The sequence below is a fragment of the Oryza glaberrima genome, chromosome 4 (genome assembly GCF_000147395.1).
Source record: "Oryza glaberrima chromosome 4, OglaRS2, whole genome shotgun sequence".
Taxonomy (NCBI): Eukaryota; Viridiplantae; Streptophyta; class Magnoliopsida; order Poales; family Poaceae; genus Oryza; species Oryza glaberrima.
Genome location: NC_068329.1, coordinates 30,499,227 through 30,522,589, shown reverse-complemented (window position 1 = coordinate 30,522,589; position 23,363 = coordinate 30,499,227). Strand labels below are relative to the sequence as shown.

At 46.4% G+C, this 23,363-nt stretch overlaps 3 protein-coding genes across 4 annotated transcripts; 2 read left to right on the top strand and 1 right to left on the bottom strand.

The window, feature by feature from the left end:
- Window positions 1-4,144: 4,144 nt before the first annotated feature.
- Window positions 4,145-6,575, top strand: LOC127772144 (2-methylpropanoate--CoA ligase CCL4-like). Its single transcript, XM_052298132.1, has 2 exons — window positions 4,145-4,575; window positions 4,662-6,575. Exons 1-2 carry the CDS (start codon window positions 4,375-4,377, stop codon window positions 6,135-6,137), a joined length of 1,677 nt encoding a protein of 558 aa, XP_052154092.1. The 5' UTR covers window positions 4,145-4,374; the 3' UTR covers window positions 6,138-6,575.
- A 337-nt stretch (window positions 6,576-6,912) lies between these two features.
- LOC127770042 (probable metal-nicotianamine transporter YSL10) lies at window positions 6,913-11,097 on the top strand. The gene is made up of 6 exons (XM_052295708.1): window positions 6,913-7,435; window positions 8,271-8,434; window positions 8,555-8,652; window positions 8,758-8,892; window positions 9,139-9,328; window positions 9,400-11,097. Exons 1-6 carry the CDS (start codon window positions 6,913-6,915, stop codon window positions 10,513-10,515), a joined length of 2,226 nt encoding a protein of 741 aa, XP_052151668.1. The 3' UTR covers window positions 10,516-11,097.
- An 8,332-nt stretch (window positions 11,098-19,429) lies between these two features.
- Window positions 19,430-23,303, bottom strand: LOC127771280 (protein S-acyltransferase 11). 2 transcript variants are annotated; one of them, XM_052297157.1, is made up of 5 exons: window positions 23,086-23,303; window positions 21,747-21,981; window positions 21,324-21,622; window positions 20,731-21,224; window positions 19,430-20,233 (listed from the first exon to the last, which is right to left on the bottom strand). In XM_052297157.1, exons 1-4 carry the CDS (start codon window positions 23,119-23,121, stop codon window positions 20,733-20,735), a joined length of 1,062 nt encoding a protein of 353 aa, XP_052153117.1. In that variant the 5' UTR covers window positions 23,122-23,303; the 3' UTR covers window positions 19,430-20,233; window positions 20,731-20,732. The 2 variants fall into 2 exon arrangements, with proteins under 2 accessions (XP_052153117.1, XP_052153118.1); XM_052297158.1 differs by having other exon boundaries at window positions 19,430-20,180.
- Window positions 23,304-23,363: the final 60 nt, after the last annotated feature.

Genomic DNA, 23,363 nt, shown 5'->3' with positions numbered 1-23,363 from the left:
GCCAACGACTTCCTTTTCTAATTCTTATTTTCTTGCAAAGCTCTTTATCTTCTACAAGAATAGAGAATAAATTGTTGCAATTAGTCAAACAAATCTGTACCTTGTCTTTTCATCAAAAAGAAAATCTGCAGTTTGCCAATGACTCTCTGCATTGCTTTGGGTGGAATATGACAGATTATTCCACACTGGTTGTCTTTTCGATATAATGTTTTTTTTTTCAGTTTTGTGTTTAACTGGTTCAAGATGGAATTCAGCTGCCAACGACAGTGTTTTTCTTTGCAATTTCTTTCGCTTCTAGAAGATATTTAAGGAGATGAACAGTTCCAGTTTTTTTTTGACTGGTCACCAGAGGGAGAGCTACCCCACCTAAATTTTCATTTAAAGAGAGATATAATACATTAAGTCATACTCCCTCCGTCTCAAAAAAGATAACAGAGGAGAGGATGCCTCTCCTTGTCCAGATTCGTCTCTTATAGTTTGTCTTTTTTTAGATGGAAAGAGTATACATTTGAACGGAGAGAAGATAGAATTTGTTTCTAGGATTCTACTACGATCCTGTCGGCACAGTTCAATCTTTATGTCCAGAGAGCAACATCCTCTATACACTTGGATGCTAAACGATTTAGAGCAGGTATAATAGCAGACTATTAGCCAGCTATAAACATATTTTAGTGAGATAAAAGATAAGAGAGAAAAGCGGCGGGCTACAGATCTGTAGCCAGCTGCAGCATGAACTCCTAGACGAAATGTATGTATGATAGGTGGGACCATATATTAATAGTATAGTAATTAACTGTTATATGAATTAGCTATTAAATTGACTATAGATGAATTGGAGCTGGTAGTGGACTATACTATTAAACTTGCTCTTAGAGCAGGTTCAATAGTATAGCCAACTACTAGCTCCAATTCATTTATAAACAATCTAATAGCTCATTCATACAATAGTTATATACTGTATTATTAATACTTGGTCCCACCTGTCATACACATACTGTGTCTTGGAGTCCGTGCTACAGCTGGCTATAAATATGTGGCCCGCTGGTTTTCTCTCTCCTCATTTATTTTTTTAAAATATATTTTCAATTGGTTTATAGCGTGCTATTGTACCTGCTATTAGAGAAGGAGATTCTCCTCTGAAAACTACATCATGGTGATGATTCCAAAGCTCCGGAGACAGAGCAGGAATGACCAGCTGCAGTTGGTCTAGCCAATCTGCAATTTGCAGTGGTCAGTCAAATATATCAGCGTTGCTTTGGGTGGATTATGACTAGATTATGCCCACACCAGCCATCTTTTCGCTCCACGGTAGCTTTACAGTTTCTAGAGAGAGAAAAAACGGAAGGCCAAGAGGGAAATTCCATTGATGTCGTCTGAATTTCACGTTCGCGAGTACGCAGAATTGTAAGAATTGAAAGGCGGCTGGTGCATGTGTTCAAACAGACCAGAAGAAATTTTACACCTACGACGGTCTGAAATTTCTATGGAGTATGGACGAATGTTTTACTAGTATAACTGATGAAGATGACTGTCCAGCCAATAATCTGAAATAAAATAAGATGACTCAGACATATACTCCTACATAGAAAAGGCACTATTATTTTTATCAGGAAAAAAACCAATTGCTAGACTAGAACTACCAATGAAAACGATCGACGAGCTAGACAATCTTTTCTTCGCCGGGCACGAGATAGACATTCTTGACTAGCCTGTTTGCACATTGCAATTGACTGACCAAATTGGACACATGCAGTAGCAACTAGCAGATAAGATAGCTGCAAGGAGCCAAGGAGTGGTGAAGAACAGTGCTACATACTCCGGTGTATTTCTTTTCTCTGAAGATAATACTCTGGTATGTTCATCTCCTGCACGGAACTCTGAAAGCGACACATGCATACGAGTTGTCATAGGGGAGTAGCATGGGAGATAGGTAGAGTCTCGTCGGTTGCTCATATTTCCTAATAAAACAATGATTTATTGAATAATAAAATTAATTTATATGTAAAATTTTTATATATTTATTTGTAGTGATTTAAAAGCTAATAATAAAAAACAAAAATATGTTAAAAATATCTTAAATTTAATTTCAAAATCAAGTTTAAAATTTTAATTTTAGCTTTTGTTTTGATTAATTAGGTCAACCGATAAGGCTCGTATAGATATCGTGGGTTCGTGACTCATCTTTTGGACCGTACATACACATCGCCAGATCATGGTAAGGTATTAATTTGTCATGCTGCTGATCTGTATCATATATCCATAAGTCAAGAACAAATTAAATGAAAAGTTTCAAGCTTTTGTACGTTCCGGGTATATGGAAACGGGAGTCTTGTTTTTACCAGTTTTAAAAAAGTTTAATACTGCACATAAGTAGTTTGGAGGTACCATCTTCTGTATCGTTTGTTAATCTACAGTGCCAGAAAGACAGAGGTCCTAGATCATGTGATGCACATTTGATGCAAATCTATGGGGTTGAAGGGGGAGTAGTAAAAAAAAACATGCTACTGCCAACTACTGCCATCTGTTCATATATGATGAAAAGTATTTTGATTCGTTCTCTTGTCTCATCTCTGGGTTCTCCGAGGTTTGGCTGGGATGCTGGATCGAAGAAAATGAATTATCTTCAATCTTTCTTTTTACTGCGGCATGAACTAGCATATGATGAGGTATCTCCTTCGCCTTATAAAACACTAATTTAGTATCGAGTGTAACACAGTACTCTCTCCGTCTCAAAATAAGTGTAGTTTTATAGTATTCATCTCCAACGTTTAACCGTTCGTCTTATTTGAAATTTTTTTATAATTACTATTTTTATTGTTATTAGATGATAAAACATGAATAGTACTTTAAGTGTGGCTAATTTTTTTAAAAAAAATCATAAATTTTTCAAATAAGACGGACGGTCAAACGTTGGATACGGATTTCCACGGCTGCACTTATTTTAGGACGGAGGTAGTAGTAAGTTTAGATTCACATTATTAATGTATCATAATCGATACGTTTGTTTTTTGAGCATTTTTCCCATCCTTGAGAAGGTACCATGAGGTACCAATCTAATCTAACCATTGGTTCAGGAGGGGTATGATCGGGCTAAAAAATCTATCAAGGAAAAATGACACGAGGGTAATGGGGTCAGCACCACCCACAACGAGCTCGTGCCCGGGGATGCCTCCGTGCCGCCGTCGCCGTCCACGACGACAAGGAGTTCGCGGCTCGTCGTCCACGACCACAAGGAGTTCACGGCTGCACGATGCGCACGTACGCCAGCTCGCCGCCGCCGGACATGCCAACTCTAGACTACTACCGGCCGCCGCCGCCGCCCGTGTACTACACTCTGCCATCCCCGCCGCACACAACTGTCTGCCGCCGCCGTACGGAGGCTACAACCCGATGCCGTCGGGTTGGTTCTCATCCAAGGCGTCGTCGTGCCGCCGTTGCATCCATGATAGCGCCATCCCATCGTCACATCGATCCCACCGCGGCTGCCGTCGCATCGATCCTACCGCGGCTATCGTCGCATCGATCCTGTCGCAGCCATCGTCGCATCGATCCTGCCGCGGCCACCGACCACCGTCGCATCTACCCTGCAGCAGCCGCCGTGGCATCCACTACCGCGGCCGCCGTCGCATCCACCCCAGCAGCGGTCGCGGCCGCCGTCGCATCCAGGACCTTCGATGCCTGCCTGCGATGCCGCGTGCAGGGAGAACAACGAAAACAATGCGTGCGGGAAGCGGAAGAGAACGCGAAATTACATAACTACCCTCCCACCATGGTACCGCATCTATTGATCCCTACAGTACCACGCGGTACAGAAGCTGGACCAGCCGTTCGATGCGGCTAGATGGACGGCCACGATTCGGTACCGCGCTGGCTCAAGGACGGTAAAAAGTCTCTTGTTTTTTCTATCTACTTCTGGGACTAAGGAAGGATACATTCCGTGTATCCAGATTGCGCCTGCAACTGATCGTGGCCGTCCCCATCAAACGAAGCTGCTGCCAATTTATATGGAGAAATTTCTTTTTATTTAAATGGAAGACCACTGATTTCTTTATAAATGCAATTGGAAATTAGTACTATATACTGTACTCCATATATTACTACTAAATCCATTCCTCCTTATTTGACATAGTTGACCAGCGTAAATTTCACTCACTGTTGCCCTATCCTTAGCCGTTGATCTCGATCCAACGGGCAGGAATCAAGGTGACTGAGATTCGGAGAATAAGTCATCTGGTCAATAGCAAACTGGTTTTATATCACCGCAGCCTCCTCACTCGCTCTTTCCTCGCCTCCACTCCAACCACCCCGCGATAGCTGGAGTCACCGGCGTTCACACAGGCGACAGCTCGTGCTCCGGCGATCGACGCGGCGGCCATGGACAAGCTCGGCGCCAACCCGGCCAACTCGTGCGCGCTCACGCCGCTGGGCTTCCTGGAGCGCGCCGCCACCGTGTTCGGCGACTGCCCGTCCGTCGTCTACCACGACACCGTCTTCACGTGGTCGCAGACCCACCGCCGCTGCCTCCGCCTCGCCTCCGCGCTCGTCTCCTCCCTCGGCATCTCCCGCGGCGACGTCGTGAGCATCCATCGATCCTTTTTCCTTCCACGGTCATTTCGTCGAACACCTTCCTCGTGTTGCTAAGCTAAGCTGGATTGAGTCAGGTGTCCGTGCTCCTGCCGAACGTGCCGGCGATGTACGAGATGCACTTCGCCGTGCCGATGAGCGGCGCCGTGCTGAACAGCATCAACACGCGGCTCGACGCGCGCACGGTGTCCGTCCTGCTCCGCCACTCCGGCTCCAAGCTCATCTTCGTCGACCCGGCGCTGCTCCCCGTCCTCCGCGACGCGCTCCGCCTCCTCCCGGCGGGGCACACGGCCCCGCGCGTCGTCCTCGTCGAGGATCCCCACGAGAAGGAGTTCCCTCCCGCCCCCGCCGCCGCGCTGACGTACGAGAGGCTCGTCGAGAAGGGGGACCCGGAGTTCGCGTGGGTGCGGCCGGCGAGCGAGTGGGACCCGATGATCCTCAACTACACCTCCGGCACCACGTCGGCGCCCAAGGGGGTGGTGCACTGCCACCGGGGGATCTTCCTCATCACCGTCGACTCGCTGGTCGACTGGGCGGTGCCGCCGCGGCCGACGTACCTGTGGACGCTCCCCATGTTCCACGCCAATGGCTGGAGCTTCCCATGGGGGATGGCCGTGGTGGGCGGCACCAACGTCTGCCTCCGCCGCGTCGACGCCGCCGAGGTGTTCGACACAATCGCGCGCCGCGGCGTCAACCACCTGTGCGGCGCGCCCGTCGTGCTCAACATGCTGGCGAACGCGCCCGAGGGCGTGCGGAAGCCGCTCCCGGGGAAGGTGCGGATCCTCACGGCCGGCGCGCCGCCGCCGGCCGCCGTGCTGTACCGCACGGAGGCGATCGGCTTCGAGGTCAGCCACGGGTACGGGCTGACGGAGACCGCGGGTCTGGTGCTCTCGTGCGCGTGGAAGGGCGAGTGGGACAAGCTCCCGGCCTCCGAGCGCGCGCGGCTCAAGGCGAGGCAGGGCGTGCGCACGCCGGGGATGGCCGAGGTGGACGTCGTGGACGGCGAGACCGGCCGCAGCGTGCCCCGCGACGGGTCGACCATGGGCGAGATCGTGCTCCGCGGCGGCTGCATCACGCTGGGCTACCTCAACGACGAGGCGGCGACGAAGGCGGCGATCCGGGACAACGGGTGGTTCTACACCGGCGACGTCGGGGTGATGCACCCGGACGGGTACGTGGAGATCCGGGACCGGTCCAAGGACGTGATCATCAGCGGCGGGGAGAACATCAGCAGCGTGGAGGTGGAGTCCGTGCTGTACGGCCACCCGGCGGTGAACGAGGCGGCGGTGGTGGCGCGGCCGGACGAGTTCTGGGGGGAGACGCCGTGCGCGTTCGTCAGCCTCAAGCAGGGCGGCGGCGCGGTGACGGCGGCGGACGTGGTCGCGTGGAGCCGGGAGCGCATGCCGCGGTACATGGTCCCAAAGACGGTGATCTTCCGCGACGAGTTACCGAAGACGTCCACCGGAAAGATCCAGAAGTACGTGCTCCGGAATATCGCCAAGGAGATGGGGCCCACCACGGGCACCAACACCAACCGCAACAGTAAAATGTAGCGGCATCTAGCCAGCAGATGTGCCACTTGCTTTTTAGCGTCGTCGTCGTCTTCTTCACTCGGACAGAGTCACAGAGCAGAAATGTCTGGTGCAGGCAGAGGCTGATGCATTCCGCATTGTCATGGCATGGCATGTTTCTGTCGATATATCAGCACCACCAGCCATGGCCTGTTTGATTGGGGGTTGTTTAGATCCACCGATAAATTTTTTTAAGACATGTACGAAGTATTAAATATTAGACGAAAAAAACTAATTACACAGTTTGTGTATAAATCGCGAGACGAATCTTTTAAACCAAATTGTTCCATGATTTAACAATGTGGTGCTACAGTAAATATTTGCTAATGATATATTAATTAGACTTAATAAATTCATCTCGCAGTTTACATGCGAATTATGTAATTTATTTTATTATTAGACTACGTTTAATATTTTAAATATGTGTCAGTATATCTGATGTGACACGCTAAAAATTTTCACCCATTTTTGCCAGGGTAATTTTTTGGTTGCCATGTGATTTTGCACTACGTACGTGTCCGTGTGACGATGTTTCGTGAAATTTTGGGCATTTGGTCGTCAAATTCCGGGCTCGTATCTATCATCAAGCGGTTGATTTGCCAAATTTAACCGCGAGCTAGTGCTACGTTGACGGGAAGACGATCAAGAGACGGGCGTGACACTCGCCGATAGAAGCGGATCCCGACGGAAAAGCCCCTACTCCCTGCCACGTGGCACTAGCAAACTGAACCCAAGTGAAACTCATCAGTGACCCCACATGTCATCCCCTCGTAGCGGACAACCAGTACTACTGACATGTGGGGCCCAGACGACAACTCTTAACTCCCCGGAAACACGCGCGCCTTCGCCTTCGCCTCCACACCTCGCAACCGCGATCGATCGAGAGAGAGAGCGAGAGCGAGAGCTCAATTCGCGGGCCATGGCGAGGAGCGGGAAGGAGCGTAGAGATCAGGAGGAGGAGGAGGCGGCGGTGGAGTCGGTGGAGCGGGTGTTCGAGGGGAGGGTGGTGCCGGGGTGGAAGGAGCAGGTGACGCTGCGGGCGCTGGCGGTGAGCGCGCTGCTGGGCGCCATGTTCAGCGTGATCGTGATGAAGCTGAACCTGACGACGGGGATCATCCCCTCGCTCAACGTCTCCGCGGGGCTCCTCGGCTTCTTCCTCCTCACGTCGTGGACCAAGCTCCTCGACAAGGCCGGCGTCGCCAGCGTCCGCCCCTTCACCCGCCAGGAGAACACCGTCGTCCAGACCTGCGTCGTCGCCTGCTCCGGCATCGCCTTCAGCGGTACGGTTTCCCCGCTGCCATTCTTCGCACTCGCCGCGGATCGGATCGCTCGCTCGCTGCACGATTCAGTGATTGCGCGATGCAAATTTTGCGTCGAATCGAATGGCGACGGATCACTTGTTTGGGCCGTAAATTAGGCCTCGATGGCCTCCTTTTTGGATGTATATCAAGGCCCACAGGCCACAATTCCATTTCGGTGTGTGTAGCATGAATTTTGATCTTAGGTTTTTCTGGATTCTTTTTCTTGTTCTGTGCTTGCCTTTCTTAAAGTTCAGGCGTTTGAATTTCCAACCAAAATGATGTTTTTAGCACACCATTGGAAACTGGCCTATTGAGCATACTTCCTCCGTCTAAAAAAAGACTAATGTCCAGATTCATTATATTACGAAATGTCTTATCTAATATTAGGTTGTTTTTTGGTGGGACGAAGGGAGTACACAACATAGGTGTACTTCTAATTGCCACGTAGGACAAATACGGTGCTTAGCAAAAAAAAAAAATGATTGCTGCATTTAAATACAGAGGATAATGTAGCCAACTAGCCATGGCCCATGGGAAAGCACCTACAAAGAAATGATTTGATTGGAGACTCATTCCTCGTGTTGTTTCCCCTAGCACTTGGTAATTTGCATCCTTACTAACAAAAAAAAACTTATCTTTCTTTAAGCACCTTGTTACTATAAGCATACATGTTCCGTTCTTCACGTCCTAGACTTTTATCACTGCTCTCCCTGTTATCAGTAGTACATCCACAGAGAGCACTGTGCACTACGTTCTCTGCTTGGTGTCAGGGTGGTGATGGTTTCAGATGCTGATCTATGCACTGGTGGAACAGGGGGTTTTGGTAGCTACATATTCGCGATGAGCGACAGGATCAGCGACCAGTCAGGCGAGGCCAGGGACGAGCACAACATCAAGAACCCCAGCTTGGGCTGGATGATTGGATTCCTCTTCATTGTCAGCTTCCTGGGCCTCTTCTCAGTTGTGCCACTCAGGAAGGTACTTAGTACATTTCATCAGCTCAGCTGTTACAGTTTCTCCTAAAATTCAGAGATATATGATTTCTTTGAAGGACATAGTTAAATTAATTGAACCATGATGTTAATTTTTCTCTGTCAGATAATGATCATCGATTACAAGCTCATATACCCGAGTGGCACTGCAACCGCACATCTCATCAACAGCTTCCACACTCCCCAGGGTGCAAAGCTTGCCAAGTACGGTTTTTTTTCAGATAAGAAAGTTTGCTAAAGATATGTACATGTGGTGAATACAGAGAATAAATAAGACTCTTGTCTGAATTCTGAATCATTTTCCTGCAGGATGCAGGTCAAAATGCTGGGGAAATTCTTCGTGATGAGCTTCTCCTGGGGCTTCTTCCAGTGGTTCTACACCGGCGGCGACGGTTGCGGGTTCATGTCGTTCCCGACGCTGGGTCTCGAGGCCTACAGAAACAAGTATTGTCTTTGTTTTTTTATACACGACGTCGTTAATATTTCGTATAATACATTATTTAAAAATATAAGTTAAACTTACATTTCTTTGATGATAAAACAAGTAATAATAAAATAAACAATAATAATACAAGTATTTTGAATAAAAGAAATAGTCAAATGTCATGCTAGCTTGAAACATACAGATGCTCGCCACACTGGACAGTCAACAACAGTTAACTGAATTCTTCAGTTGGTTTCTTGCTGCAGGTTCTTCTTCGATTTCTCTGCGACGTACGTCGGCGTCGGGATGATCTGCCCTTACCTCGTCAACATCTCCGTGCTCCTCGGAGGCGTCATGTCGTGGGGAATCATGTGGCCTCTCATCGAGCACAAGAAGGGTGACTGGTATCCTGCTGACCTCAAACCCAGCAGCCTCCGCGGCATCGTCGGCTACCGGGTAGAACGAGCTTCTTGCAAATGATCATCTGTTGCATGATCAATGGAGTAATTGTGATTCGATCGATGCAGGTGTTCATCTCCATTTCACTCATCCTCGGCGACGGGCTGTACAACTTTCTGAAGGTGATGACAAGAACCACAACGGCGCTGGTGATGCAGGTGCGCGCGATGATGTCTGAGCCGACGCTGCCGGTCTCCGGCGGCGGCGGGCAGACGCCGGAGGAGACGTTCGACGACAAGCGGCGGACGGAGCTGTTCCTCAAGGACCAGATCCCGAACTGGCTGGCGCTGAGCGCGTACGTGGTGATCGCGGTGGTGTCGATCGCGACGGTGCCCCGCATCTTCCACCAGCTGAGGTGGTACCACGTCGCGGTGTCGTACGTGGTGGCGCCGGTGCTGGCGTTCTGCAACGCGTACGGGTGCGGGCTGACGGACTGGTCGCTGGCGACGACGTACGGCAAGCTGGCCATCTTCACGGTGGGGGCGTGGGCGGACGCGTCGGACGGCGGCATCATCGCGGGGCTGGCGGCGTGCGGCGTGATGATCGGGATCGTGTCGACGGCGTCGGACCTGACGCAGGACTTCAAGACCGGGTACATGACGCTGGCGTCGCCGCGGTCCATGTTCGTGAGCCAGGTGATCGGCACCGCCATGGGGTGCGTGATCGCGCCGTCGGTGTTCTGGCTCTTCTACAAGGCGTTCCACGACATCGGGATTCCGGGGTCGGAGTACCCGTCGCCGAACGCGCTGGTGTACCGGAACATGGCCATCCTCGGGGTGCAGGGCCTCGGCTCGCTGCCCAAGCACTGCCTCGACCTCTGCATCGGCTTCTTCGTCGCCGCCATCGCCGTCAACCTCGCCAGGGACCTCGCGGCGCCCAAGGTGGCGAGGTTCCTCCCGCTGCCGATGGCCATGGCGATCCCCTTCTACCTCGGCCCCTACTTCGGCATCGACATGTGCATCGGCAGCCTCATCCGCTTCGTCTGGGACCGCCTCGACGGCGCCAGGGCCAAGGCGTTCGCTCCCCCCGTCGCGTCGGGCCTCATCTGCGGCGACGGCATCTGGACGCTGCCGCAGTCGGTGCTCGCCCTCGCCGGTGTCAAGCCTCCCATCTGCATGAAATTCCTCTCCCGGACCACCAACATCAAGGTCGACGCGTTCATCGCCAAGCTCCCCTCCTCCTAGCTACCATGCAGCTGATCGACGAGCTAGCCATCTATCTAGCTAGCTCATGACCACTCACTCAACCATGACAACTTCATATATAGCTAGCAGTAGCACATACATTAATGTACTATCTAGAGTTCGTAGCCTCCTCGTGTCTTGCTTCCTTTTAGAATCAGATGCCTTTGCTAGTAGCCCGCATGCATGCATGTGACACATATAAATAGCTACTAGGAACCGAGCAGCAATGCAAGTACTACATTATTTGGACTGTCAATATTACCACAACCAACACACAGCAGCAACCAAATCTGATCTACCTGGGCTCTCAACTTTTCAAGTGCGTACCTTTCTAGCACTACGACTTATAGTAGGATAACATGATCATTTTACCTTTTGGGTTGCACGCATGAACCAGTACGTAGTTTCTCCCTCTCCTCGCCTTTACTTTTTGCTAGGTGAGGGCGAGAATGATGAAGTACTCCCACTATTTCATATTATGAGTTGTTTGACTTTTTTCGGTCGAAAATTTTTAGGTTGACCAAGTTTATAAAAAAATTATTTACGACACAAAATTAGTTCCATTAAACTTAACGTTGAATATATTTTAATACAATGTTTGTTTTGTATTGAAAATGTTACTTTATTTTGCTACAAACTTAGTCAAACTTTTTAAAAATTAACTAAGAAAAAAATCAAACGACTTATGATATGAAACTGAAAAAATAATTGATTTTATCTACATACAACTGTGTCGTATTTTGGAAGGGAGGTAGCCTAGCTAGGTCAGGTTGATGTGTGTAGGTAGGAGAATACAGCGAGGCGAATATCTGTGGGAGATCTGGTTGGTCCCCTCGGAGGGCAGGAAGGGTCTGGATCTGCACAACCCAGCGTGGGTCAGGCAGGGCCAGCCAGCCAGCCCAGGCCGGCCTCTCCATCATTGAGAGTCATGTGATCCATATAACTGGGAATGGATTCTAATCCCTCGAGGGGATTCGAGGGGGATAATATCCCCTTGTATATCTTTTTCTTCCAAATTCGATACAAATAGTTATGAAAAAATTTGAAAAAAATTGACAATGTAGAGTATAATGATGCCTACTAATCCACCAAAATTCAAGTTTAAATTCGATCTACACATCGAGAAACAAAAAAGACAAATTTAGATATAAACAGTACGCTACTATTCATATGTTGAATTTTTCTTTTTTATATCTCGACGTGTGAGTTGAGTTTGGACTTAAGATTTTGTGGAGTTGTATATATGTGTTGTATGAATGTTGTCAAATTTTTCCAGAATTTTTCATAACCGTTTAGATGGTTTTTAGGTAAACGAGGGAACATCCCCTCGAGGGATTAGAATAGTTTCCCATATAACTCTACTATCCACCATGCTACTACCTCCTAGCTAGCTAATCACTCCGACATAACATTGCATGAATTCACTTGAAAATATACTGCAGTAATCTGCATTCAGAGATCAGGTAGTAGGAGAAGGGTTACAAGTGGAGATCAGCCTGTAGTAACAGCTGCAGAATTGCATAGATTAACATGTAATTCTGATGGACACACTGCATGCAATTCCGTGTACTAATTAAGAAATTAGAGGGGATACAGTAACAGTAACATCGCGTGGATCAGGGGGAATTTGGATGGAATGGGCATCACAGGCAGCTGCAAAATTCAGTTCGCTTTGCCCCTCGAGAAGCGCGAAAAATTCCATCCTCCCCCTGATTGCTGCCAGTGCAGGCCCGGATTGGGTTGTTGCACTGCAGGTGAGGTGAGGCAGGCACAGGCACACCAGCAGCAGCAGGAGGATGCAGTAATTAATCGCGAGACGGATCATGCATCCAACGAGTGAGATTTTATGGTTTTTTTTTCTTTTTTGCTGGGAGAATCACATGACTTTTATGTGGGGGTTATGTTAGCTTTTGGATGGTAGCATTTGGTACCATGAGATACCATTTTTCTATTATAAATTTGGTACCTCTTGATACCTAGGTACTATAAGGTACCATGAGGTACTAATTTTTACACTAAATTTTTAGTACCTTATAGTATCTCCTCGAGGACTCTAGAGATGGTGTTTTGCTTTTGCTCTCTCTCTCTCTTTTCTTTTCGCCTCCTTCAGATCTCTTTCTGCACAAGCGTGATTTCCACCTGCTCAGGACAGAACCCCCACCACCGCCCTGGCGGCTCTGCCTCTGCCTCCTTCACTTCACTTCATTTCTCTCTCTCTTAATTTTTTTTTACTCAGAAATGGCAGTTTGGAATACGATAAGTTTAAAATTTTACATGAATTTTGTAGTGTTCTAATTAACTTTTTTTTTTTGCCAAAGTAGGGGGAAAGATAAATGTTGTGCAGTGAACTGACCTAGCTCTAATTACAGTGGTGAAGTACTAATGAGGACAAGCAGCAAAGGCTAAGGTAGCTCGCCTTTCTGTTTGTTTCTTTGTCAGGGATGTGAGGCTGGGTTGGGGGCTACTTTGGAAAAGGGCTTTTGTCGTAAATGCTGCAGTAATTAGGAGAGAGCTTGCATGGTATGCTAATTTCGTGCCGGTTTTAGAATTGGAAACCCAAGTGTCAGTAGCTTCCGGTCGTGTGGCCAAGTACGAGCTGTCGGGGCTCGGATTCTGGCAAATAACAGAGAGATCCAATGAGAATTGTGAGTGGTGAATTTTGAAATTTAAACGCGTTGGTTGTAGTGGTTTCATTTTGAAATTAGGGATACGGATGCAAAAGTAGTTTTTGGGATACATGATGAATTCTAGATGGACTCTGAAAACGCCAGTACGTTTTTCGTTCTGAATTATCAAATTCTGAAGATTGCTTCAGTGAAATAAAATCTGGAATTTGCTTCAGCCAAACCTTCTGAGCGTACTTCTGATCTGAATTCTCTCCACCGGCTGTCGCACCGTTCAGCAATTCCCCGCAGCATTTGCTTCATCAAACTTCCATGGGCGTGTATGATCTGAAGATCTTTTTCGCTGAATCCAGATGCTAGCTCTCTAGTGTTTCGTCAGGCAATTGTTTCATAAGAACCTGTGCTGAATTGAATTTTCATAAACAGTGTGTTAAAGAACAAGTCAATGTTAGACAAACTGTTGAACCCAAATTCTCCTAGAGTAGGGAATTCAGTACATCAGCAGCAAGAGTAATTGTAGGATCGAGCAGAAGAAACAAAACGAGGAAAACCAAGATCCAGAGAAGGCAGACTTCCAAGCAAGGAAACCTTTGCCGAATTGCGCCTGACCACACACATTTAAGAAGGGCGAAATTCAGAAGAGAAGAACCATCCTGTTGCTGAATTTAACCAAAGTAAATATGCAGCATAATGCCATGGGCTTTCTCAAGCCACAGAAGTCAACAAACACCAAGAATTCAACAAAATTCTCCGCCGCAACGGCGGAATTCAAGTGAGCAACAAGTACTGGATGGTCCAAGAACACCCACACAGAGAATTCTCAGAGAATTACGCCCCAGAGAGCCAAAAACCACCCAAATTCAGAACCAAAACCACAGAATTCAACCCCCTCCCCCCCCAGGGATCTGTGTGGCCGGAATTCTCCGGGTGGCGGAACGGGAAGCACACAAAGACGCGGCATGGTTTCCATGGGCTTTCTTGAACCATCAACAGGTAGAGACGACCAAAGACAGAACGGGGAGCTCGACAATTCAGCTTTCTTTTCAGAGAATTGGAGGCCACCGACCACAATCCCAACATGAGCACATACACCCCCACGAGTTCACAGTTCAAGAAAGCCTGTGGAAAGCATGCCCGCACATCTTTCCCCCCACATCACAATTCTCACCTCCTCATCACATCATCACCACCACCACCACCACCCAAGAACAGCAAGAAAACTATCTAGAAAGAGAGAGAGGAAGTAGAAGATGCAGAGGTGGTTGCGAGGAGGAAGAGATAGAGAGAGAGAGAGAGATGGATGGAGTGAGAGGGGCAACGGCCCACTGAGGCGGGGGGATATAAATAGCGGGAGGAGATAACCAACCGGGAGGATGGTGTGGCACGGGCCGGTATATAGTACGGTGTCCTGCTCTGCTCTGCACGCAGCAGCAGCAGCCAGCCAGCCAGCCAGGCTGCTCGGCTCGGCTCGGCCTCATGGCGACGCTGCCCCACGCAAACGCATCCCCTCCTTTTCCGTGCACCTGCCGGCACCGCACCGGGACTCCCGGAATTCCATGCTCTGCCACCACCACCCAATCTCAGCTCTCACCACACCTACTAGTTTAAAAAAAAAACAACACACACGCCGGCTTTGGTTGTTAGCTCCTGCTTTTCCGGTGAGAATTGCACGATCCCGGCGAACGCGCAAAAAGATTGCAGGTCAGTATATTAAGAAGGTAAATTACCATGGACAAAAGCTACTCCAAACCGCGAGAGGGGTCAGAGGACGGAGGAGTGAAGCATAGGTGATGACGCAGTATGCAGAGACGCACGAACTCTCGCCTCACTCACCGGCCAAGGTTATTATGACGTTGGCCATCGATCGATCGATCGACAAGGCAGGGCTAAGCTAGGAGGCCTAGTTGCCGGCCACCGATGCATGCACGCTTGGATGGTTGGTCTCACTCGATTCGATCGGACAGAGACAGCCCCTGCATCTGCATCTGCGTGCACGGGCTAGCTAGCTAGAGCTCGATCTCAGCTATGGATCCGATAGATCAATCGATCAATCGCCATGAATTTTTTTTCCGGTGACAGGTGGTTCGATCGATGGATGAATGAGATCACGGATATACGTTGCATTTTGCTTGCTTGCTGCTGCTGCTGCTGTCGCTGCTGCTAGCTGCAGCCGGAGTCGTCCAGGACACTTCACACATGCTGCTTATCTTCCACACGACGCAAAGATTGATATTGTGGCCTTCGTGAATGAAATCGGCCAAATCTTGTTATCTGCAACTGCGAGGCATCCCATGCCTGACGCACATTGCCCCCCTCATCTCCGTGATCGATCGATCGATGAATTCTTTTATTTCTTCCCTCACTTTCTTCCTTCCTTTCCATGCTCGATCAATCGATCAGTCAGAAGATGTCTCCGGCCGGGACAAGCAGATGCATCGATCTCATCAGATCATCGATCAGTCTGTGGATGCAGTACCAACTGGCCGTCGCAAGAGCTCAATGATCAGCTACAGTTTACCAATCGGTGAGTAGCAGCTAGTCTGGGACTGAAACAAATCAGCTACTCCTATCTAGCTATAATACAGTATATTCACCAGCTACCAACCACGAGCTAGCGATCGATCGAACGAACGAGCAGATAGCCAGAGAGACGCAGCAACCGAATATCATACACACATTCTTCCAAAACAGAAGTCGAGAAAACTTTCGCCTCCAGTTGTGCAAGGAATTTCTTTAACCATGGCTTGTCGTGCAGATTAGTGTAGCGATATGATTCATTGTCCCTTCCATGTGCTAGCAGCAGCTGCAGCTAGTGATGAGGCGTTTTTTTTGTTTTTTTTTTCTAATCCATCTTCCATTGCTTATGCTATCGCCATCACGTCATGGCCATGTGTTCTTCTGCATATATAATCCACTGTACATCCGGCTGCATGCATATGCCCCTGATAAATAAACTAATTGGACCAATTAGAGGCAATTGCCAGGCTAATCCTGTCCCTGATCGAGTTGATGCAAGGGCTTTTGTACGCACTAACACATTAAAGAGGATCTGGACCACATGTACTGTCAGAGAAATGGACAAGCCCTGTTTGTGAGGGCCCCCAAAAAAAAAAAGAAAATTCACTTGGTCAGGTCACTGTTTAAACCTGATCTTTCTCTCATCTCAGTATGAGGTTAATCTGATGGACACTGCAGCTCACGAATTCTTGCAGTGACATGGCAAGTACTACTCTGCGTCCTATGATTTATGAACTTTTTTTTTCTTTCACGGCTAATTTGGCTTAGCTTAATTAGCTACTCAGATTGTTGTCGGATGCAGTCGCTATCATGAGCGTATGAAAACTTGCAGTGTACAGTGTACACAGCTTTTGGCATATGATTAACCAAGCATGTAGGGGGATATCATTGGGGTTGCAGAAAGATGTGGATGATGCATGGCCACCACTGTTGCAACAAAAGGAGAAAAGAATGTGCAGCCACACGAGTAAAAGCTACTACAAGTCTACAACATCAATCAGCACGTACTGAATGAATTAATCCCTGATCTCTGATGAATCTTTCTGAATGCCAGTCCATGTGGTAGATGATTATGCAGAGCAGATTAAAAGACAATCCAATTCAGATACCAGTTAATTACCTTCTTGATGACGGATTAGCTCCAGGTTAATCGAGCACGGCAAGAGCACGGCGGCAACAGGTTGGGCAGTAGCAAAAAAGACCGATCAATAAAAGCAGCGGCGAACGGCAGCAGCAGAGAGGCAAACAAGACTCAGAAAAGGACGCGGGAAACAGGAAGGAAAAGGCGGGGAGGATGAACGGACGGATCGGGGCCCCAGCCCGGTTCGTACTCCCGATAGGAGGAAGAAAGAGCGGCGAATTCACGGTACAAAAGCGGATTTCTGTTGGATCTGAGGCCTGAATCGGCAGCTGTGAGATCGATCCATGGAGAATTATTGTTTATTCCTTTCTTGCGATTGAGATTAATTTCTTCTTCTTGCCCTTTTCTCTCCTGTGGATGGATGCAGTGACGGAGCTAGAAAGATTTTTTTTAGTCCAGACAAACTTCAATATCATTAGTACTCATTTCGTTCTATAATATAAAGGATTTTATATGGATACGACGCATCCTAATACAATGAATCTGTACAGACGAGTACATTCATTGCAGTAGGATATGTCGCATCCACTCAAAATCTCTTATATTATATGACGGAAGAAGTATTTGTTATAAAATTTTATCATCAATTTACTTATCAATACTAAAATTTAATGGAATTCTCGCCAGCGAACCGGATAGATGGATGGATCATGGAGGAAGATGGGATGAGCATGAGGCGAGGCAGACAGGCAGGAGGAGCATGTGGCAATTGGTGAGTGAATCTTTGCGCTGTAAAGACAAGCGGGCTCCTCCTCCTCTGCAATTCCCCTGTGCAGCAACACGCACGTCAGGTTGATATGAAATGAAACGAAACGAAACGAGAGATTGCTTTCCCTCCATTTCCGCTCGCTGCTCCCCCCTCTTTAGCTGGGCCCTGATTGTTGGAACTCCAAAGGATAAAAAAACAAACATCCTTTTCCCCTTCATAAGTTGAGAATTGTTACTACTGGTTGACAATTCAATTCAGTGATAGCTTCCTCATACTTGCCAATGATGTAAAACAAAAGACAAAATACTCCCTATGTTTTTAAATGACTGATAGTGGACACTATTCCCTTTTGAATTTAGCCACTCGTCGTTTTACTAAATATTTACAAGGACTAAAAGGAATAATATGTTATTGAATTGTATTATATTCTAAACATAAAACATGAAACTTTTATTCAATTACTCTAACCATTTCAGAGTAATTACTAGTCAATATTCAAATAGTAAAGCTAAAGTTATCAGTTATTTAAAGATGGAGGAAGGCACCAAAACCTGTCATGCTGTAAGCGGGATGGAGTAATCTATGTGCGAGCAAAGCTCGTAATAAGCTTGTCGTTTGCTTGCACCCACTCCAATTAAGCAAGCAGAGTCTCTGTAGTATATTTGCGGCTGCCGGTGAGTGCCGCGGCACAGCAACGGTGGAAAAGCACATGGCAACATGGCGATCGATCGATTGATTCGACGACCGGCCAGCCAGCCTTGCCTTGGCTTTGGCCTTAGCCTTGCACTGCACTGTCTCTCCTTCCACCGGCCGGACATAGCAATGGCCGGCTTTTTCTTTTGCCATTTTACATGTTGACTTTGCAGCTGCTGATTGGTCTGTGTACTCTTCGGTGATGAATATACAATGCATCATATGCACAAATCATGCTAGCTTGCCCCTGCATGTGCAGCTCAGAGCACAAAATTCCATCAGAAGTAATCAAATAATGCGCCATTGTTTAACCTCGTAAGTGTGTACGGAATCGTAGTGCCACGTAGCAATGTGCAGCTTGCGTATTGTGCTGTTGCAGAAGAGAGCATATGTATATGGCATAGCAGTACATCTGTACATGACATGTGGCTGCAGAGAAAGAAAAAAAAAAGAAAGGAAGGAAGAAAGAGAGATGGATGATTAATTCATGGGAAAGATGAGATGGGAGAGGTAGCCTGCTTGCTGCTGGGACAACGGGGCATGCAAATGCAATGCAAGGACAGGCAATTAATTGATAAAATTGCTTGCGATCGAAGGAAAGCATGTGAAGGAATTAAGATCTGAGAGACATACATACCTGCAGTTAACTTTGCCGCACTCTCTCTCTCTCTCTCTCTCTGAATTTAGAGTGATTTTGTAGTTAACAATATGATCAATATCTCTCCCCGATCCAACGTGAAATTGCACGGTAGATCCTTGTCAAGTGGCATCCGTACATGCAGTGGAAGCTGAAGCATTTCTTCAGATCTGCAGTTCAGGAAAGCCCATGATCAGACCATTACAACAACATCAAATCATACGAGCTTGAAGGTTAGAAAAAATGCAACAAGCCAACAAGTAATACTGAAGCTTATCCTTCTAATCACAAAAAAGGAAAAGAAAAAGGTTCTTACTCCAAGGCAATCTTGCATACTCCAAATTCCTTCCCTCACAAAAGAAAAAGAGAAGAAAGAAACTGTTGAAGCTGAAACTGAAGACAAGTCTGCCTAGCCAGCCTCCATTCAAAGGCGGACAACGCAATCATCAGTATATAATAATATTAATATAATGTACTGTTGCTATGAAATGATGAAATCAATGCAGCTTGGTTAGTTGCATGTATGGCCAGAGTAACCATGTCCATTTGCATATATGTTCAGACGAACCATTCAACAAACTGACGCAGGCAGCTCCCATAATTCCAAACTTTGATGATTTCATGAAAGGCCATACTCCGTAAGGAACAAAAATGAGGTCAAATGGTTACAAGGGCAGCAGCAATATTAATTACGTGAGCTGTGTCCCGTTACAATTGCCAGGCCAAAAAGCTCAGTTGAATGAATTACATAAAATCTGGACAAAAATGGCAAGAACACATGGAACAGTATATGACACGTTTATAAGATTACCGACCAATTTAAGGCTAGTTTAGTGTGTAAATAGTACAAAAGCAGCCGTGGGGTTCCTTTTCCTATATACCGTGTTAATGTATCGACAACAAACAGGTGTGGTCCAAGCATTTTACAACACCGAAATCACTGCCAGATTTAATCTTCACGTTGATTTCTCCTGCAACACCGAAGCATTAGACTGGGATCTTTCACACAGAACAAGTACTGATGATGCTCACAATTACAGATAGAGCAATTTATGGCCTCAACCATCAGCACCTCAAGATCATCCGTACTCTGTAGGCAATGAATATATTGGACCACATTGTATTTCAGCATCTGCTGAAATTGCATCCAGTAAATCAATGTGAGAACAGTTCCAGCTCAAGACTAATGCCGACAGTATAACTTCCCTTCAAAATGAAGTCCTCTACCAGATTGCGTGGACTATTTTGTGTAATGTTATGTTCACAACTAGCTTCAGTTATGCAAACTAACTGGCTATTGACTGTCAATCCACTGTTTTAGTGTCAGCAGCAGAACCATTATGTCTGCAAGAAGGTCCATAAATGTTTCTTCAAATGATAATATACACATTCTACCACTGAAAACATGTAAATGAAACCTCTGCTTTAGTCCATGATTACAATGATTACAAAACATCATGAATGAATTGTGTGCAGTAACCAAGCAGGTGGAATAACTAATAACATCATCTACAACCATCTTACAATCTGTTAGTTGGCTCCAGTCCTTTTTCATTCAAGTGAGTAGGCTAAAATTAATTTAAAGAAAATCACGACGAGAAATTAGTATTACCTAGATACTAACATTATGCATGATTGCATGCTTATTCATTTCCTTAAGTTGAAAAAGTAAAAATAAAACTTTGCAGAAATATAAGTAGTTGAAACCAGCAAGATGAATCATTATGACCAAGCCAAAGGATTTAAGAGGCAAGGAAGGTTTAGTTAAGGACCACATTTTTTTTACTCCAACAATACATAATCTATTGGGAAGGAGTTCATAAAAAATGGCTTATGAAATGCATGAACCAACATATGAAATGAAAGCAGTGCTTGAAGACTTGTGATTATGTACCTCTAAAGAAGTTTTGAACTCGAATTGTCCTGTAACTTGCCAGTGTTTGAGTAGCCCGATAATACTCTAGAAACTGAGTAGGGGCACCCAAAAAATCGAATAAGGTTTTGCAGGCCTCTCTCGCCGTGCATGACACTCAGCGAACTTAAACGGTTAAGGTATGTATTTCCTTCATATATATAACTAAGTTGCTGGAACAACAGCACACCTATACCGGCGTTAACTGATAGACTAGCAAATGCAATATATACTGTAACAAGACCCCTTGCTGACAAGAAGAATGCAGAGCTTGCCAAGGTACCAATAATCTCAATTAGCATCTTTATATAACCCATTGAACGGCGAGTTGATGCTAGATTTTCAAAATCTAGTGGGGGCCATATACGATAACTTGAATAAATGGTCATACCAGCAGCATAACTACAACTGATGACCACAGAAATAAGAAAAAATACAAAAGCACGGTGATTTGAAGCTCCCACACAGTTCCCAATCTGCAGTTGGACACAGAAAAAGGAAACAAACCAAGTCAAGTCAAATAAGTAGAGAGGAATAACGGTATCGGAAGTTAGTTTTAGAGTTGTCTGACTTACAAATGGGCAATGATGATCCATGTCTAACACACACATTTTGCAAGATCGGCAGTGATGTGCCCTTGGGGGCTTTGGTTTACTACAGTATGTACAGAAGGTATAGTTTTCCAGGTCATTTTTCCCAACCATGGGATAGCTGCCCCACCGCATGTCTGCCGGTGCACCAGCAGATTTAAAAGAGGCCAAGCAATAACTTGTGATGGTAAATACAGCTAGTACACCTGTTAATATGCAGTGAAAGATGCCACAAAATGTGCTGATCGAGAAAACAACTGGATATACCGCCCAGACCCCACCACCTGTGAGACAACAAGTTTAGTCATGTGGAACAGCAGCACAAATTGCATGAATAAACAAATAAACATGGAGAGATCAAGATGGAAAGTTTTATCTAAAGCAGATGACAATAGACTCGGAACCTACATATGACGAAGAGCATGAAGAGGATGAGCACAGTCACAAAGAACCTGTCCCGGAAATTCCTCCAATGAGAAAAGCATACACTGTCAGGTTTTCGTGAAGTTTGGTTACTTTGTGTGATTGCTCCACACCAGCCACACTTAAAAACAGGAGCATAACTTGCAAAAATGAGACGGAGTCCACATCCCCAACAAGTGGCCTCATGATCTTCTGGTATAGATGTTACACATTGCTCTACCTAAATGGAAGGACAATTGCAATTAGCGCATTACTGTAGAGAATATTAGTCCAACTTAAAACAACTCATCATATCATTTTCCAATCAGCAAACTGTAACTCACAACCTTGACTTGTTTATCATTTCAGTCAAGAAACTTAGGGAATATCATTCTTGCTACTGAGCCAAGAGCACATAATTTTATTCAAGAGCAATTCTTTATAACAGATTTTCTCCCGTGAGATTGTAGCACAGTAAGCACAGCTTTTAGCAGTCATATCTAAATCAACAAAACTGCAATCATGTATTATAAATGATGTTCAATGTCAACACAATTTACTGATTATGCTGTGCTAACTGCCTATCTCTGGGTTCTTTCTGAACACAAATTAAATTTATTTTAAGTTGCTAGTACCTGTTTCAGAAGTTTTACCAACAAAAAAGGGTACATTAGTGATTCTCGGAGCACATAGTTGTAAAATATCATGTCAGTTACCACAGATAATATCCGTGTTTCTGAATTGCATTACAACTTAAGATCATGGTCATAGACTCGTTGTCTGGGCCGACCAACAAAATTATAAGGCTAAAGCCAAATCACCATCCAGACCAAAGCGTATCAATTATAAGGCTACAGCAGGGTTACTCGTCGGATATCAGTTACTTCCCAGAGCATTTGGCACTACAAATAATCCAGATATCAAGCATCAGACGTCTCCTTCAACAAAATAACCCAATAATTGAATGAGTGATAATAGACAACCCAAGCTCACAAAAGGATAAACCCCAAGCTCATGATCCAACTGGATGCGCATATTACCCAAGAAACAAAACAAAACAAAACAAAAAAACACCTCTACAATCTACATAACAAGTAGAGGGCGATGCCCCGACCCATTATTAATTATCCTATAGGCTAGAAATTCCCTCGCGTGTTGGCAACGGAGACCAAAAAGATGGGTGCGAAACTTAGGCAAGACCGAGAGCCGACGGTTGCAAATCAGGCGCAATGATGCTCCCAATCATGGACCCAATTCGACGCAAGAGCACTAGAACAGCACGGAACCCCTACAAGGCGATGCCGCCAAAGCACGCGGCAAAAGAAAAAGGGGGAGACGGGCAAACCTCGAGCAGCGGCTGCTGCTGCTGCTGCTCCTCCATCGCGGATCCACCAGAGGAGACCGGGAGCCCGCGGATCGGAGGAGCGGAGGCCGGCTTGAGAGAGCGGAGGCGGTGGTTGGGAAATTCGCAGGGTTCTCTACACTTCGGAATAGAGGCGGAGACGGAGAAGAGGAGAGAATATGTTTCGATAAGAACAGGTTTAAGGGAAGATGACTTGAGGTTAGTTAGTTTTAAACGGTACAAAAGACCAAACAAAAAGAATTGCTTCATGGTGGAGGCTC